General features: G+C 40.6%; 1 protein-coding gene across 3 annotated transcripts in view; it reads left to right on the forward strand.

The window, feature by feature from the left end:
* LOC137285241 (CUB and zona pellucida-like domain-containing protein 1) overlaps window positions 1-12601 on the forward strand; it is a 39855-nt gene extending 27254 nt beyond the window's left edge. For 2 of the 3 annotated variants that reach the window (XM_067817539.1, XM_067817540.1), the window contains 14 exons: window positions 249-415; window positions 945-1068; window positions 1210-1242; window positions 2046-2075; window positions 2230-2265; window positions 2530-2571; window positions 2868-3031; window positions 3944-4094; window positions 4546-4581; window positions 5044-5079; window positions 5539-5735; window positions 7459-7877; window positions 11230-11501; window positions 11816-12601. In XM_067817539.1, coding sequence (XP_067673640.1) covers window positions 249-415; window positions 945-1068; window positions 1210-1242; window positions 2046-2075; window positions 2230-2265; window positions 2530-2571; window positions 2868-3031; window positions 3944-4094; window positions 4546-4581; window positions 5044-5079; window positions 5539-5735; window positions 7459-7877; window positions 11230-11501; window positions 11816-11988 — 1880 coding nt within the window. In that variant the 3' untranslated portion in view covers window positions 11989-12601. The remainder of the gene's footprint in view (window positions 1-248; window positions 416-944; window positions 1069-1209; window positions 1243-2045; window positions 2076-2229; window positions 2266-2529; window positions 2572-2867; window positions 3032-3943; window positions 4095-4545; window positions 4582-5043; window positions 5080-5538; window positions 5736-7458; window positions 7878-11229; window positions 11502-11815) is intronic. The other variant, XM_067817541.1, reaches the window with a different exon arrangement.
* Window positions 12602-17940: the final 5339 nt, after the last annotated feature.

Below are 17940 nucleotides of genomic sequence, written 5' to 3' on the forward strand. Positions count from 1 at the left end.
ACACTTGGATGCTGGTAGAAACATTTAGCCTGCTTGTGTGAGCACAGGAAGTGTTGTACTGTCTACATTTAAGGGCTATCCATGTTCCGTATTATCGGTCTAGTTGTATACGAGTTGTAGACCTTCGTAATGCAAGCACTCTCTACACTGTACAGCAAACTTGGACCATCCTAATTCATAATCCATCTAACAAATAATTGATGTTCCGTTGCGTCATAGGCGAGTGTACAATAGTATATGCATTTCAGGCTGTGGAGCAACGTACAGAAACAGTTTGTCAGGGTACATCACATCTCCTAACTACCCAGGGGACTACTTCAACAACGCCCACTGTGAATACATCATCGAGCCTGGCACTTCCGTCTACCTGCAAGTCGTGGACAAAGACCTGGAGGGTTGCTGTGACCATCTAGTGGTATAGCATATTTATCCCATCTCTCATACAAACGGAACACCGAGTGGTCGAATTGTGCTTGATATGTGATTGTACGTAGATCGATCAGGGTGCGATAAATCACGATAACATGCTTTGTTGTGTGAAATGTCCTTCAGAAAACACAAATTGAAAGCACATAAAACACGTGGAATTGACAAGAAGGTTATCCAGATACAATAAACACCAGAATCGGGCATTTTATTAAACACATTGAACAGACAAGAGTGTTATCCAGATACAACAAACAACGGAATCGGGCATTTTAGAAAACACATTGAACAGCCAAGAGTGTTAACCATATACAATAAACAACGGAATCGGGCATTTTAGAAAACACATTGAACAGACAAGAGTGTTATCCAGATTCAATAAACAACGGAATCGGGCATGACATAATGCAAATTCAATGGCATTGGGAATGAAAATTCAAAATAGCTAGCACTTGGATTGCGAAATATCATTTCATTACGTGTTTTAGATTTGTTAATTTAAGGCTAGTTATTTTCAGATATATGATCAACATGGAAACAACGTAACTGACAATAACTACCGTTATGGGAGCTACTTCCGGGTGGTGTTTACCTCTGATGGTAGCGTTGCTCGCAGAGGTTTCAAACTGTACTATGGCCGAGGTATGTGATTATCTTGCCTATATCCTCATCTTAACACTTTCAGTTTTCATTTATTACGGAGTTTTGTGTATAGATATATATTACTTTATGCTGCATGCTCCCTGGTGAACCTGATGAAATTTCTTTTTCGATTGATTGTAGATTACCGGTCCTTCCCGATGTATTCCACAACAGGTAAGAATATAGTTCTTGAATAAGTTGAACCTCTGAATGTTGATTATGTTGTCATTTGACCCTCTTTATGAAAATGAAACTGCGAGGTAGTGAAATGGCGTTGGTTCGAAGTCTCTGTTAGATTTATTGCACTAAAACATTTATCGCATATGTGGCAGACAGATGTACAGGAATCTGTATCCAAATGTCTCATTTACAAAGCAAAAGAAACTATTATATAAAAAGTGGTTGTATGTTTCCTCTCTCCATTATACAATACTGAAACACAAGATACTAAGTACCAACTTTTAGTGTTTTTTGATTTCCCGAAATCGAGCCATCGACCATTTGCTCTTGGACCGACGTTCCTCCACAACACCACGGAAGTGGTCTGTGAAATGAAAACGAACGATATAGTCATAAACAAATTTACCAATCCAAACCCCCAGAAAACTTAAAATTTGTCCGAAAGTTAGAAACGCGGTTTTGCTCGTCAAATGTAAATATATTCATCGATTTTACACACAAAACTACTTTTTCGACCAAGCACAAAGATTAGGATGTAGGTCATAGTTTATCCACACGCTTGGTCATGTCAAATATATAGGATCACACAATGTCAGTTAAGGCACTTTATGCGTCGGATTTTGAAATACATTGTCTAACTCTCTCCAACAGACTCCAGTTACTGCAGACATTTTTTATGTGGGACAGAGCACATGTGGATGTTGCGAAAGAGCTTAAATATCGAAGTGTGTTTAAAATGAAAACCGTCCGTTCACACAGTTAAGAATATTCTGAGACATGTTATATTTTCTCCACAGACCCGTGGTACTGGGCGACTACAGACAGAGGTAAGTGTTTCAACGTTCACAAGGTGCAGCATATCAGTGATATAAGAAGTATGACTTTCAAATTCCACGTACAGGATCTGTTCTGTAGGCATTTGTGATTTTCATGCCACACTTAAGGGACTGATATAATGACAAAGGTTCCTAATCTCCCTAGGTTGGGGCTCCAGATGGCCTTACGCAAGCACCGAAGGTAAAACAGAGTTTTACATTTATTCATCTTCAAATGAATGCTCTTCGAAAGTTATGGTGTTAATTAATGAGCTAACCCCAACGCAAATCATTCAAATTCAAGTTCTTTTAACGCAAAATGCTATAATTCATAAAGTTTGTCTGTATTGGGCATTTCTCAACACAGATTATTGAAACTAAAAATGTTTTTACGCAAAATATATGTTCTCAGTTTAGAACTGCTGTTGTGTCTTGCGATGAAACAAGTATCAATTCAATATTTTAGGAACCTCGCCCGACTGGCGATATCAGGCGTCATCAGAGTACGGTACGTCAATTCCATGAATAAATCACAGAATTTTATTAATATTCGGGGACATGTCATATGTTCCCAGACAGACTACCACAGGCCTACTCCAGACAGAGATACATGTGTCAATAATCACAAGGAGAAACATATCGGCGACATGAAAATTATACAGTGCGGGTATTTGTAGCATAACGGTTACAATATCATCTTCCCATATATGTGCATGTTCATCAGCGCCAGTGGTGACGTCACTATTTATTTGTATTGGCATGTTGCTTTATTCACTCTCTCAATGTATACATGTGATCTTTAAGCTTGTGGTGAGACGAGCTACAGCAGCAGCGGGGCTTTCCAATCTCCTCACTACCCCAACAACTACCCCAACAACCTCCACTGTGTCTACAGGATCTACACACCTTACAATATAAAACTGAGCATTGACTACTTGCAGCTGGAACAGAAATATGACTTCCTGAAGGTAATGAAAACACCTTCATACTTTTGTCTTTTCGTTATGACTGGATAATGATATCAACAGTGGTCTGATTTACGTTAAGGCCCTTTATGACAGAATTAATTTAGCGTGAATGTATTTGTCCGATGAATCTCTTGTAAAACATGCCAAGGCTCCATGGCTATGTAAAACAGGCAAGGCTTTAATGATATGTCAGAGCTGATTTTGCTGATGTTTTTGAACTGATACACAAATGCTTGCCAACCAAGATAATCTGAATTAAATTGCAGAGATCTGTTTTAAAGGAGGATTTTCTAAACGACGATTGCATCGCGTTAAAGTCTTTTATATTGAGAAGAGTAGCTACCGTTCTTGGCATGTTTGAAGTCGCCTGGCGTTAAACGTGAAACAGTTTTCTGCTGGCCGCTCATAGTGATTTTCAACCTACTACGGTTGTGATTTTTTATCAGACTGTAATATAATTACCGAATGTACATTTTACTAAGAATTTAACGAATGTCCAGTAAAAACATGAGCGACGCTGTATATTATGCTTTTCCCAATTTCAATCTTTTAACGAGGAGGTGCATTAATGGTACGTTCCCTTCGCTCTCGGGATTGCATCTGGAGAAGGGCTAGAGCCCAGACTTGAGCCTAACTAGCCTGGCTGTTCCTACATCACCCAATTTGCTGCATTTAGTTATTTCTATCTTAGAACATAATAACACTGTGATAGTATGTCAGTTCTCCCTATACTGGTCTTTCAGTTTCAAAGTATGGGCACAGTCATGACTTACTGGAATATGTTGTGGTGAAAACATCGGTACATATTTGAATATCACTTATATCACCTTTAGATGCCGGTTCAGCACCAGGCTGAGGCATGAGACTATAACCTAACCTTCACAAAGCTTATAGATTCTGTATGTGTTTCAGATTGTTTACACTGATATGTATGGGCGACAACGGCATATGTCATTTACTGGCGCAAGTCTTGATACCATGGTGGGCAGTTCTTTTGAGATCACCTTCACGTCTGATGGAAGTAATACATACCAAGGATTCAGACTGTCCTGGAACATATATGGTAACATACTATAATATATCTAACCACGATAATGACTGTCAGCGCATAGAGTAAAAATTCAAATATGTACTTTACTGAGAAAGTGAAATCCCCAAGCATCATATATGTTGTATTTGGCCACTTTCCAAGAGGCTGTGTGTAAGAGGTTGATTACCAGATGATTCAACATCTGATTTTGGTTTCCAGCCTCTCCTCTATTACACAAATATTCCTTAGTATGTTTGTTTCAAATTATGTTTCAGATATGTCATTGTTTCAGATTATGTCATTGTTTCAGATATGTCATTGTTTCAGATATGTCATTGTTTCAGATTATGTCATTGTTTCAGATATGTCATTGTTTCAGATTATGTCATTGTTTCAGATATGTCACTGTTTCAGATTATGTCATTGTTTCAGATATGTCATTGTTTCAGATATGTCATTGTTTCAGATTATGTCATTGTTTCAGATATGTCATGGGTATCAACGACGAATGGTTACTATCGTAAGATATTTTACAAACTTATTCGTTTATAAAGACAAGCGATAATAATTAACTATAGGGAAATTTCCCGTCTTTTCATTGTATTTCTTCAGATTCTATAATATATGTGTCCACTGTCACGTTGTACTAGATGGGACAAGGGTGTTCTTGTTGCTCTAGGTCTATTATAACATGAGGTGAAGAGCGGCCTAAACAGCCACTCAAGCCTCATGTGGTTGTCAGAGTGATGATTGCTTTCAATCGCCCTCATATTCGAATTCATCAGTTCAGTATACATGTTCTTGAGTTTTACGAAAATGATAACGGTCGGAGATATACAACATTAGAACTCGCTCTCACTCACTCCTATCTATTAACTCCTTCACCCGACCCCTCCCCCCCACCACCACCACCGTCTCTCTCACTCACTCACTCTCACCAGACTCCTACCTACTCACTCACTCGGATATTATATCATTCCAGAACCCAGCAGCATTTGGTGGGGTTGGACATCAAGAGGTAGGGACAACCGTCTCAGTGTCTGATGTGAAAAGTCGTGAATGTTGTATAAATGAGTTATATCCCTACTGAACATTAACAACATGAAATCGATATTGGTCAAGTATGTCTGTTGCTAATTTTATATGTGTAACAGCGGGAAGGAGACATTAGCGAACTCTAAGTTGGATTTTCTTCTAAAGTGGTATATAGCGTTGCAAAAACTTGTATCGGTCGGAAGGTTGAGCATATAACTCATTATGGTGACAACTACAGATTAGACCAAATACGTTGCTAGATATTGTCTTCAGGAAATGTTATCAGCCTAGGAACAGGGGACGTAATCGTGGAAGGACTTCGGTTGTCACTGCGCTGAACACTGTAATGTGCTGTTTCGAAGTTTACTTCGTAACATCAGGCGTCGAAATAATGATGAGTAAATAAATGTGCACGAAAGATCTTCATCATTCTTCTCACCAGCCCCATCTGGCAACATCATGGTCACCTGTGACTCCAGGGATTTCAAAGTGACTGTACCACGTGAGATGATTCAACAAGTGTTTCCGGGATCATCTCCATATGAGCTGACCCTGGATGATCCTAACTGCAGAGGACAAATCTACTATGACGTTGTGATGTTTCGTTCAAGCATCCTTGGTTGTGGTATGACAAGGGAGGTAACTAATCCATCCCTATTTCGTGTTATTTTCGGTAATGCAGAATGCCATTTTAATCTAAAAACACTGATTTCACGAAATGTTGAAATAGATATACTAGTTAGATATTAATATTGATGCCGATGTGAATATATAATTATTATCCATACAGTGAAACATAACCGGGTACATAAAAATCATATGTTGCACTCGTGTAATAAACCCTAAAACGAATTTCATTGGTCAGTTATCCGACCATGACCTCCATGACTGCACTGGAATGTGGAACTACTTTTTTCATTCATAACTTTTTACTACAAACTTATTACGACTCTTCAGTCTCGCTACTACGAGAACAAACCAATGATATGCTATCAAATACAAAACGTTACAAACAAGCAATGTTTCAAACACCGTGTTTACTGATACGAGATTTCAAGAAAAGGGGAAAAAAACAACGGTTAAGTAATCACAGTGCCCGCAAATATGAATCAGAAGTTGCAAGACATTAACGTAGCTTCAACGCAAATCATGCAAGTGTCTGGACATAAAAATGTACAGAGTGTGAACAATTATTCACACCTTTCTGATGTACAACACTGGGAAGTGGGAAATCTGTTGTCTTCGACCGGAAATCAGCCTGCCATGTTTCCATGGTCGCGTTGCGCGTCTTCAATCGTTCCGTCATCGGCAGTTTGTTCGAAATAAATCTAACACCCCAATGCATGTCGTACACAAACACAAGCAAAGCCTTGTCTAGTGATGTTGTTGACAAGTCGTCTATAACAGTGAGTGAGACCGAGCCGTTACAAACTGTCGCCGTGTTGCTCGCTCTCCTCTCAGTGACCCTTCTGACGACAAAAAACTTTCCCATTAACAATGTTTCCAGTTATATAATTCTTACAGTTACTTAAGTTGATAAAGATTAAATTTCCATTCAAAATGTGTATTTTTTGTCTTCTTGTCAATATGTATTTTTTCTGACTCTCGTTTCGTAAAAGCAATATGACGCACTCACTCGTGTATTAATCTCTCTATATGTAATTAGTAACATACTAATACCATGAAAGGCGACTATGCTTGAGGCGACTAACGGGTGGTCAGAATCGCTGACTTGGTTGAGCTGACACATGTCATCGGTTCCAAATTGCTCAGATCGATGCTTTTGATGTTGATCACCGGACTGATTGGTCCACCACCTGGTTTTTGGGTGTTTAATCTGCTGTTTATGGACGCGCATTCTGTCCCCCAAGCACTCCGTTTGCCCGATGTTATCTTCATGACACTCTTGGCATATAACATAAATAATATGTTTTGCGGAGTCCATTAAATTTAAAATATTCCCTTTTCACAAGATGAATACTGCTGATGCAATGCTGCGTAAAGATAAAGAAAACTTTCTCATTAAAGAGTTGTGTCCATCTTTTATGTAAATTTCCATACTAAATGAGATTTAAAACAAGAATACATTCAAATTTCCTACTTCTCACAAGTGTTGTGTGCCATTCTTGTTCATAACGTACGCTTAGTCTAAAGCAAATTGTGCTAAGAATTTATCAGCAGTATATACATTTTGTTTTTGTTTCCACACCCAAGCTAAATCCCAAAATGTAAAGAATATTCTTAATTTTTCTTAAGTCTAAATTTTATAGTTTTCCAAATTATCGATTAAAGCGTATCAGGTAAAACCGCACTTAGACACATATCCATTAATGCACCCTTACTGTGTGGCTGTGTTCTTTAGGAAACTGGATACGACATCGTGTACAAGAACAGGATCAAGACACAAGTTAGCGGATACTATGGAGCCACAACGACGACCAGATCAATCATCACGAGGTTCAACTCAAAGGATATATCTCTCGAGTGTCACCTCAACAGGGACGTGTCCATTATTGGACACTTCAAGCCTCAACATGATCATCAGCTGGTTGCACGGGGCTCGGGAAACTTTTCCGTGCAGATGGACTTTTACAGGGATTCAAGTATGAATTACAGAATCACCTCCTACCCGATGTACATTGGCCTGAATCAGGATGTATACGTGGACGTTGGGCTGGAGTCGGATGACTCTGATCTCAAGATATCGCTTCAGAACTGCGTTGCTAAACCATCTGTTGATCCTTACGATTATTACAACCAGTACTACCTCATCAGAGATGGGTAAGTGACACAAGACGTATCATCATCACCCACCAAACAGTACTACCTCATCTGAGCTGGGTAAGTGACACAAGACGTATTATCACCACTCACCAAACAGTACTACCTCATCTGAGATGGGTAAGTGACACAAGACGCATCACCATCCACCAAACAGTACTACCTCATCTGAGATGGGTAAGTGACACAAGACGTATCATTATCACCCACCAAACAGTACTACCTCATCTGAGATGGGTAAGTGACACAAGACGTATCATCATCACCCATCAAACAGTACTACCTCATCTGAGATGGGTAAGTGACACAAGACGTATCATCATCACCCACCAAACAGTACTACCTCATCTGAGATGGGTAAGTGACACAAGACGCATCACCATCCACCAAACAGTACTACCTCATCTGAGATGGGTAAGTGACACAAGACGCATCACCATCCACCAAACAGTACTACCTCATCAGAGATGGGTAAGTGACACAAGACGTATCATTATCACCCACCAAACAGTACTACCTCATCTGAGATGGGTAAGTGACACAAGACGTATTATCACCACTCACCAAACAGTACTACCTCATCTGAGATGGGTAAGTGACACAAGACGCATCACCATCCACCAAACAGTACTACCTCATCTGAGATGGGTAAGTGACACAAGACGTATCATTATCACCCACCAAACAGTACTACCTCATCTGAGATGGGTAAGTGACACAAGACGTATCATCATCACCCATCAAACAGTACTACCTCATCTGAGATGGGTAAGTGACACAAGACGTATCATCATCACCCACCAAACAGTACTACCTCATCTGAGATGGGTAAGTGACACAAGACGCATCACCATCCACCAAACAGTACTACCTCATCAGAGATGGGTAAGTGACACAAGACGTATCATTATCACCCACCAAACAGTACTACCTCATCTGAGATGGGTAAGTGACACAAGACGTATTATCACCACTCACCAAACAGTACTACCTCATCAGAGATGGGTAAGTGACACAAGACGTATCATTATCACCCACCAAACAGTACTACCTCATCAGAGATGGGTAAGTGACACAAGACGTATCATTATCACCCACCAAACAGTACTACCTCATCTGAGATGGGTAAGTGACAAAAGACGTATCATCACCACTCACCAAACAGTACTACCTCATCTGAGATGGGTATGTGACACAAGACGTATCATCATCACCCACCAAACAGTACTACCTCATCTGAGATGGGTAAGTGACAAAAGACGTATCATCACCACTCACCAAACAGTACTACCTCATCTGAGATGGGTATGTGACACAAGACGTATCATCATCACCCACCAAACAGTACTACCTCATCTGAGATGGGTAAGTGACAAAAGACGTATCATCATCACTCACCAAACAGTACTACCTCATCTGAGATGGGTATGTGACACAAGACGTATCATCATCACCCACCAAACAGTACTACCTCATCTGAGATGGGTAAGTGACAAAAGACGTATCATCACCACTCACCAAACAGTACTACCTCATCTGAGATGGGTAAGTGACACAAGACGTATCATCATCACCCACCAAACAGTACTACCTCATCTGAGATGGGTAAGTGACACAAGACGCATCACCATCCACCAAACAGTACTACCTCATCTGAGATGGGTAAGTGACACAAGACGTATCATCATCACTCACCAAACAGTACTACCTCATCTGAGATGGGTAAGTGACACAAGACGCATCACCATCCACCAAACAGTACTACCTCATCTGAGATGGGTAAGTGACAAAAGACGTATCATCATCACTCACCAAACAGTACTACCTCATCTGAGATGGATATGTGACACAAGACGCATCACCATCCACCAAACAGTACTACCTCATCAGAGATGGGTAAGTGACAGAAGACGTATCATCATCCACCAAACAGTACTACCTCATCTGAGATGGGTAAGTGACACAAGACGTATCATCATCACTCACCAAACAGTACTACCTCATCTGAGATGGGTATGTGACACAAGACGTATCATCATCACCCACCAAACAGTACTACCTCATCTGAGATGGGTAAGTGACACAAGACGTATTATCACCATCCACCAAACAGTACTACCTCATCAGAGATGGGTAAGTGACACAAGACGTATCATCATCACCCACCAAACAGTACTACCTCATCTGAGATGGGTAAGTGACACAAGACGTATTATCATCACCCACCAAACAGTACTACCTCATCTGAGATGGGTAAGTGACACAAGACGTATTATCATCACCCACCAAACAGTACTACCTCATCTGAGATGGGTAAGTGACAGAAGACGTATCATCACCACCCACCAAACAGTACTACCTCATCTGAGATGGGTAAGTGACACAAGACGCATCACCATCCACCAAACAGTACTACCTCATCTGAGATGGGTAAGTGACACAAGACGTATTATCATCACCCACCAAACAGTACTACCTCATCTGAGATGGGTAAGTGACACAAGACGTATCATCACCACCCACCAAACAGTACTACCTCATCTGAGATGGGTAAGTGACACAAGACGTATCATCACCACCCACCAAACAGTACTACCTCATCTGAGATGGGTAAGTGACACAAGACGCATCACCATCCACCAAACAGTACTACCTCATCAGAGATGGGTAAGTGACACAAGACGCATCACCATCCACCAAACAGTACTACCTCATCTGAGATGGGTAAGTGACACAAGACGTATCATCATCACCCACCAAACAGTACTACCTCATCTGAGATGGGTAAGTGACACAAGACGTATCATCACCACCCACCAAACAGTACTACCTCATCTGAGATGGGTAAGTGACACAAGACGTATCATCACCACCCACCAAACAGTACTACCTCATCTGAGATGGGTAAGTGACACAAGACGCATCACCATCCACCAAACAGTACTACCTCATCTGAGATGGGTAAGTGACACAAGACGTATCATCATCACCCACCAAACAGTACTACCTCATCTGAGATGGGTAAGTGACACAAGACGTATCATCATCACCCACCAAACAGTACTACCTCATCTGAGATGGGTAAGTGACACAAGACGCATCACCATCCACCAAACAGTACTACCTCATCAGAGATGGGTAAGTGACACAAGACGTATCATTATCACCCACCAAACAGTACTACCTCATCTGAGATGGGTAAGTGACAGAAGACGTATCATCATCACCCACCAAACAGTACTACCTCATCTGAGATGGGTATGAAAATGATATTGAGGTGAATCTTGTTCAAGACCTTGAAGCTATCCTGCGAAAAGTTGTAATAAAATGACCTTTGATTATTTTCATTCAGATGCCCCGCAGACCGGACTGTTTCTTTCCAGTACACTTCATCCCTGAAACACGTACACTTCCGGTTCCGGACATTTGAATTTGTTCGCAACAGTCGGGATGTATACGTCTTCTGCTACGTCCGAGTATGCAACAACACAGACTACGACTACAGATGTCGCCGGGACTGCAACTCAATGCATCGTCGTGTCCGTGAGGCGTCGGATGACAGGACAGATCATGACCTTCACATCTTCCAGGGGCCCCTAGCCTTCAGAGAGAAACGGAATGCAGGTAGGTAACCAAGGGATACTTTTCATTTAGCAGTGTCAGTGCCTTTGGCCATTTTGTGGTTAGGTTTTATTTGCATAATGAACATGATAAACTTACACTTTTCATTCACCAATTTGTTAAAAAAACAGTAATGCGTTAATCATGTTCATGTTTTTCTCCGTGTTCTATAATTTCTCAGTTTTCATTCATATGGTCACGAATTTACATGTCTTTCATCTATTATGGTATTCTAACACAAAGCGATACAAAAACATAACTCCGACTTTTGGAAAAAAAGGTACTACTTATGTAAGTTCTATATTTCTTTATTTCAGATTTCCAGGTTGCAGAGCGAACCGGCGGGAACGATTCCAGCACTACGACAGCTGTCCCAGCAATCGTAATGGCTATTGCTGCTGTTGCCATGGTGATGGCTGCTGCTGTCATGGTGATTCGAGGGAAGCGCCGTAACAAGTCCCACACGAAAGGTGTTGATACCGAATTGTAGAACTTCCAACAGCCTTTCCAACTGTCCTCAATTTCATCGCTTGAACTAAACATTTAGCTGCTTCTTAGAAACTGATTGTACACGTTTACATATGCATTATTACAGCCACATCATAGAACATTTGAACGCACTGGGAGAATTTCATTAACATGTCAATCAGGATCAAGACCTGAACACGAGAAGCTGTAACCCATGTTGTGTTCCCGTTCGCGAGACATTGGTTTGTTCACTCTCTGAGATTCCTGAACAATACTGTATGAATTTTCCCGAATGAATATTAAGACTCATCAGTATTCAAAGCTACACATTTAACATGTTTGAATAACTAGGCGATACAGTGCTGTATTTTCACAATCTATGGTATTCGTATTTGTATTAAAAACCCAGGTATCAATATATACATATTCAAGATAAACATACAAAACATTTGCTTTGTTACATTTATCTGACCAATTTTCTTTCATTTAGTAGGAAGTGTTGGACTCGTGTGTCCAGGAAGATAGACACTAAACGTAGATGGATTGATCAGCTTTAATTTGTGTTGAGTGTGTAGACTGATTTCATTATTGTTGATTTCAAGCTTTCTATATTTGCAATAAACATACGAAACGTACTGCATAGTGGTTGTTATAAGACAGAGGTGAATGACACGCTGCTAGAGTGGTGTTACCCCGTTTCCCAAGTACAGTTGTGTCCCGCAGTGATATCAATACAAGTCAGGGAACAGGGAGAAGAAGCGCTTTTATCACCAGGCTACCACTCAGCTTTGCTATCTAAGCCCGGTATACGTATTTCAGATAGAGAAATGAAAATCATATTCAAGTATTATCTCATCTGATTCATTTTATAACCACACAGCATATTAATAAACACATACATTACGTAAAATACCAAAAGTCACTCCACTTGGAGTTATGAGAGACTTGTGAAACATGACTTATAGTATTACATATATACTCGATATAAACTAAGAAACACAGTTAATAACCGAAAACTACTACCAATACCTAAAATCCTGCAAGACTTGGCACTTAACGATTATCAGGCCAAATAAATCGGATCTTATCACAGTCATTAGTGTGACTAAAAACTGGTCACAAAAATGATATCTATAAATCAGTGTAAAGTGGACAATGTAAAATAACATGACATTCGTTTTCAGTAAGATCAGAACAATAAAAATACATTATTTCATTCAGTGGTACATTTTCATAACGCTCTTGTTCTATATTAATGTGGGCTACTCCACATTTGAATACTGCTACGGCTCTCCTGTTTGATCTGCAGATCAGAATACGGTTGTTGTGTTCTGTTTCTTACGTGGACCTCACTATCTCCCAGGCGCTGTACAGCCGTGATCCACTCTCACCTTTTAATAAAATGAGGCCCACAGTATATTTGCCGTACTCTACAGCACTAAGCTTGGACCATGTAAATTCGAAATGGTTTCCCTCCAGCGCAATTTCGGAGATAACACATAATGCCACCGACTACAAAATTTGGAGCCTATCTTCTCAGACCAACAGAACTTCGTATCGGTGTTGTACTGTCATACACATAGACGTTTCCCCCTGGTTGCTTACACTTGATATTAGCAGTCCTAAGGCACGGTTTGACGCACTAACCACAGCTTGACCCACCCGCTGGTAATCGGGGTGCTCTGTAAGAAGCAGTAGCAGATATCTGTATCTTGTTGTTTTGATCTTTCACACGACGGTTTTCTAAAATGGACGATCTTTGCTTTATTAGGGTTTAATGCTAGTTTGTTTGTAGAGATGTCTTATGATCGGTTTCCCTCATTAATATTATGTCATCTGCATATGCAAGGATGCTAGCAAAGTCGTCATAAATCTTCCCTCACAGGTCTAGCTCATTCACAGTCGCCATTCACTTCTAGGTCTAGCTCATTCACAGTCATCACCAGTCTTCACTCCCAGGTCTAGCTCATTCACAGTCATCACCAGTCTTCCCTCCCAGGTCTAACTCTTTCACAGTCATCACCAGTCTTCACTCCCATTTCTAGCTCATTCACAGTCATCACAAAGTCTGCCCCATTAGGTCTAGCTCTTTCACAGTCATCACCAGTCTTCACTTCCAGGTCTAGCTCATTCACAGTCATCATCAGTCTTCCCTCCCAGGTCTAGCCCATTCACAGTCGTTATCAATCTTCCCTCTCAGATCTAGCCCATTCACAGTTGTCATCAATCTTCCCTCACAGGTCTAACTCACAATAAGGACATTCAGAAATAAATGGGATGGAAGCTGAGATGAAAAAAAAAACACCCTTGTTTCAAACTGGCACGTAATTTCATGTGCTGTATTCTCAGGTCAAGAGAAAGACGGTTATATAAGACACGTCCACTACTTGGGACAATTCGTGTTGGAATTCGTTGTCATCATAAAGCAAGAGAAGATGCTTTTAGTCCCATAGATGCTAACGTACATAGGAAAAACGATTTAAACAATAAAACAATATATCTTATACATGTACTGTATTGCATGCAAATAAAGAGAATAATTGCTGTCTCATGGAACATCTTATTGTCGCTCACACTTTGACGCATGACTAAATACAGTTGACCCTTGTATTAGGATAACAGAATATCCATGGTTTCGCTGATGCCAAGAGAGACATCGACAGTGTGAACTGTGAAGTTTCTGTGCCTCCTGAATATATACTCAAAGTCCTTTTCGACAGGGGCGGAGATCAACAGCCCCATTTATTCTGCTTGGTATACTTTATATAACCATAGCTTGCCTCAAGTTACACTTTACCCCTCAGTGCACGGACAAATGTTTCGATATTTACAGCCATGCAGGGCTACAGACGTGGTTTCCCAATCAAAGCTGTTATCTCCTCGTGACGCTGCCAATCAGTACGGAATTGAATAATGTATATAAATATCATTGACTTGTGCTATTTATTATTGCGTTTATCAAAGCTCATTCACACAAACAAGCTAGAGGGAATTTCCACTTTTCCAGATTGCATTTATTAATAACTTACTTTAATATCGAAGCAAACAATTGGTCATTGTCTCCACTTTCAACATTAGTTCGGTCATTCTTTCATTTCCCCAAAATAACTTTCAAAGAAAAACTACGAAACACCGTTTTTATATTTCTTGGCTTTTAACCGGCATACTTTCGTAGTTGATAATCATTGTCTAATGTCAAATTTAAAGGTCAGTGTAATAGCCAAGAGGTTAAACGTGACCACCACAAGGTTCGATTCCCCTGAATCGGTGCCCCTCTCTATTGCTTGAATGATGCAAAAGGCGGGGAAACCATATGTGTTGTTGTGCGTGTTCGCCAATAAATCCATCAAAACGACCAATTAACTAAACCGTGATCAGTGTGCCACCCCAACTGGATTCACAGAGCTACAGGTGTAATGGGAGTGGGAAGGAACTTCGTCATCGGCTACAGATGGAACCGGCATATCCACGTGCTATCCCACGATTGACTCAAGAGAACATTAGTGCAAAAAGTTTTTGATGTGAAGTAAGTGAGTGAGTTTAGTTTTACGCCGAACTCACCACTAACCTAGCTATATGGCTGCGGTCTGTAAATAATCGAGTCTGGACCAGACAATCAGGTGTTCAAGATCAGGTGCATCGATCAACTGGGAGACGATGACATATGTCAACCAAGTCAGAAAGCTGACCACCCTATCTCGTTAGTCACCTCTAACGACAAGCATGAGTTGCTGAAGACCAATATTCTAAGGCACACGTGGTGCCATCTGCTCGCCACCATTGTTACCGAGTACCTGGAACAAGACTACATAACCACCTTACCAATGCCTCATGCTCAGTCCATCACTCATCGAACATGTCAAATCTGGGATTATCTTGAGAATAGATACCGATCATTGTCACTCATCGGACATGTTAAATCTGGGATTAGCTTGAGAATAGATACCGATCATAGGCAAATCTTCTAACAAAATAAATAGTGCAAATCTCAAGCATATCCGCGGGGTACACCGTTGAAGTACTCATGTCCTTAAAGACATCAGATATGAAAATTCGCGATATGTTTTTATTAATTATCCCGTACTGTTTAGTGACATATCTGCTTAATGTCGATTTTAAAACTGGGATGATTTGTGCCACATTAATGTTGCAATGGATGAATAAAATGGATGAATATATTTCAACACATAAACATAACGCACGTAAACTGCCAAGTATACCTTCACCAAAACTTTTGTACCAAAATGGTTACACATATTCATAAGCATACACTTGTAAACATGAAATAAGTTGAAGACAATGAACTATGATACAGACAAATACCTGATACATGTCAGAGCATCCACACACAAGGCCAACTATGATACAGACAAATACCTGATACATGTCAGAGCATCCACACACAAGGCTAACTATGATACAGACAAATACCTGATACATGTCAGAGCATCCACACACAAGGCTACCTATGATACAGACAAATACCTGATACATGTCGGAGCATCCACACACAAGGCTACCTATGATACAGACAAATACCTGATACATGTCAGAGCATCCACACACAAGGCCAACTATTATGCAGACAAATACCTGATACATGTCAGAGCATCCACACACAAGGCCAACTATGATACAGACAAATACCTGATACATGTCAGAGCATCCACACACAAGGCCAACTATGATGCAGACAAATACCTGATACATGTCAGAGCATCCACACACAAGGCCAACTATGATACAGACAAATACCTGATACATGTCAGAGCATCCACACACAAGGCCAACTATGATACAGACAAATACCTGATACATGTCAGAGCATCCACACACAAGGCCAACTATGATACAGACAAATACCTGATACATGTCAGAGCATCCACACACAAGGCCAACTATGATACAGACAAATACCTGATACATGTCAGAGCATCCACACACAAGGCCAACTATGATACAGACAAATACCTGATACATGTCAGAGCATCCACACACAAGGCCAACTATGATACAGACAAATACCTGATACATGTCAGAGCATCCACACACAAGGCCAACTATGATACAGACAAATACCTGATACATGTCAGAGCATCCACACACAAGGCCAACTATGATACAGACAAATACCTGATACATGTCAGAGCATCCACACACAAGGCCAACTATGATACAGACAAATACCTGATACATGTCAGAGCATCCACACACAAGGCCAAATTTGATACAGACAAATACCTGATACATGTCAGAGCATCCCAACACAAGGCCAACTATGATACAGACAAATACCTGATACATGTCAGAGCATCCACACACAAGGCTAACTATGATGCAGACAAATACCTGATACATGTCAGAGCATCCACACACAAGGCCAACTATGATACAGACAAATACCTGATACATGTCAGAGCATCCACACACAAGGCCAACTATGATACAGACAAATACCTGATACATGTCAGAGCATCCACACACAAGGCCAACTATGATACAAACAAATACCTGATACATGTCAGAGCATCCACACACAAGGCCAACTATGATACAGACAAATACCTGATACATGTCAGAGCATCCACACACAAGGCCAACTATGATACAGACAAATACCTGATACATGTCAGAGCATCCACACACAAGGCCAACTATGATACAGACAAATACCTGATACATGTCAGAGCATCCACAAACAAGGCCAACTATGATGCAGACAAATACCTGATACATGTCAGAGCATCCACACACAAGGCTAACTATGATACAGACAAATACCTGATACATGTCAGAGCATCCACACACAAGGCTAACTATGATACAGACAAATACCTGATACATGTCAGAGCATCCACACACAAGGCCAACTATGATACAGACAAATACCTGATACATGTCAGAGCATCCACACACAAGGCCAACTATGATACAGACAAATACCTGATACATGTCAGAGCATCCACACACAAGG

Source organism: Haliotis asinina, chromosome 5 (assembly GCF_037392515.1).
Source record: "Haliotis asinina isolate JCU_RB_2024 chromosome 5, JCU_Hal_asi_v2, whole genome shotgun sequence".
Classification (NCBI taxonomy): Eukaryota; Metazoa; Mollusca; class Gastropoda; order Lepetellida; family Haliotidae; genus Haliotis; species Haliotis asinina.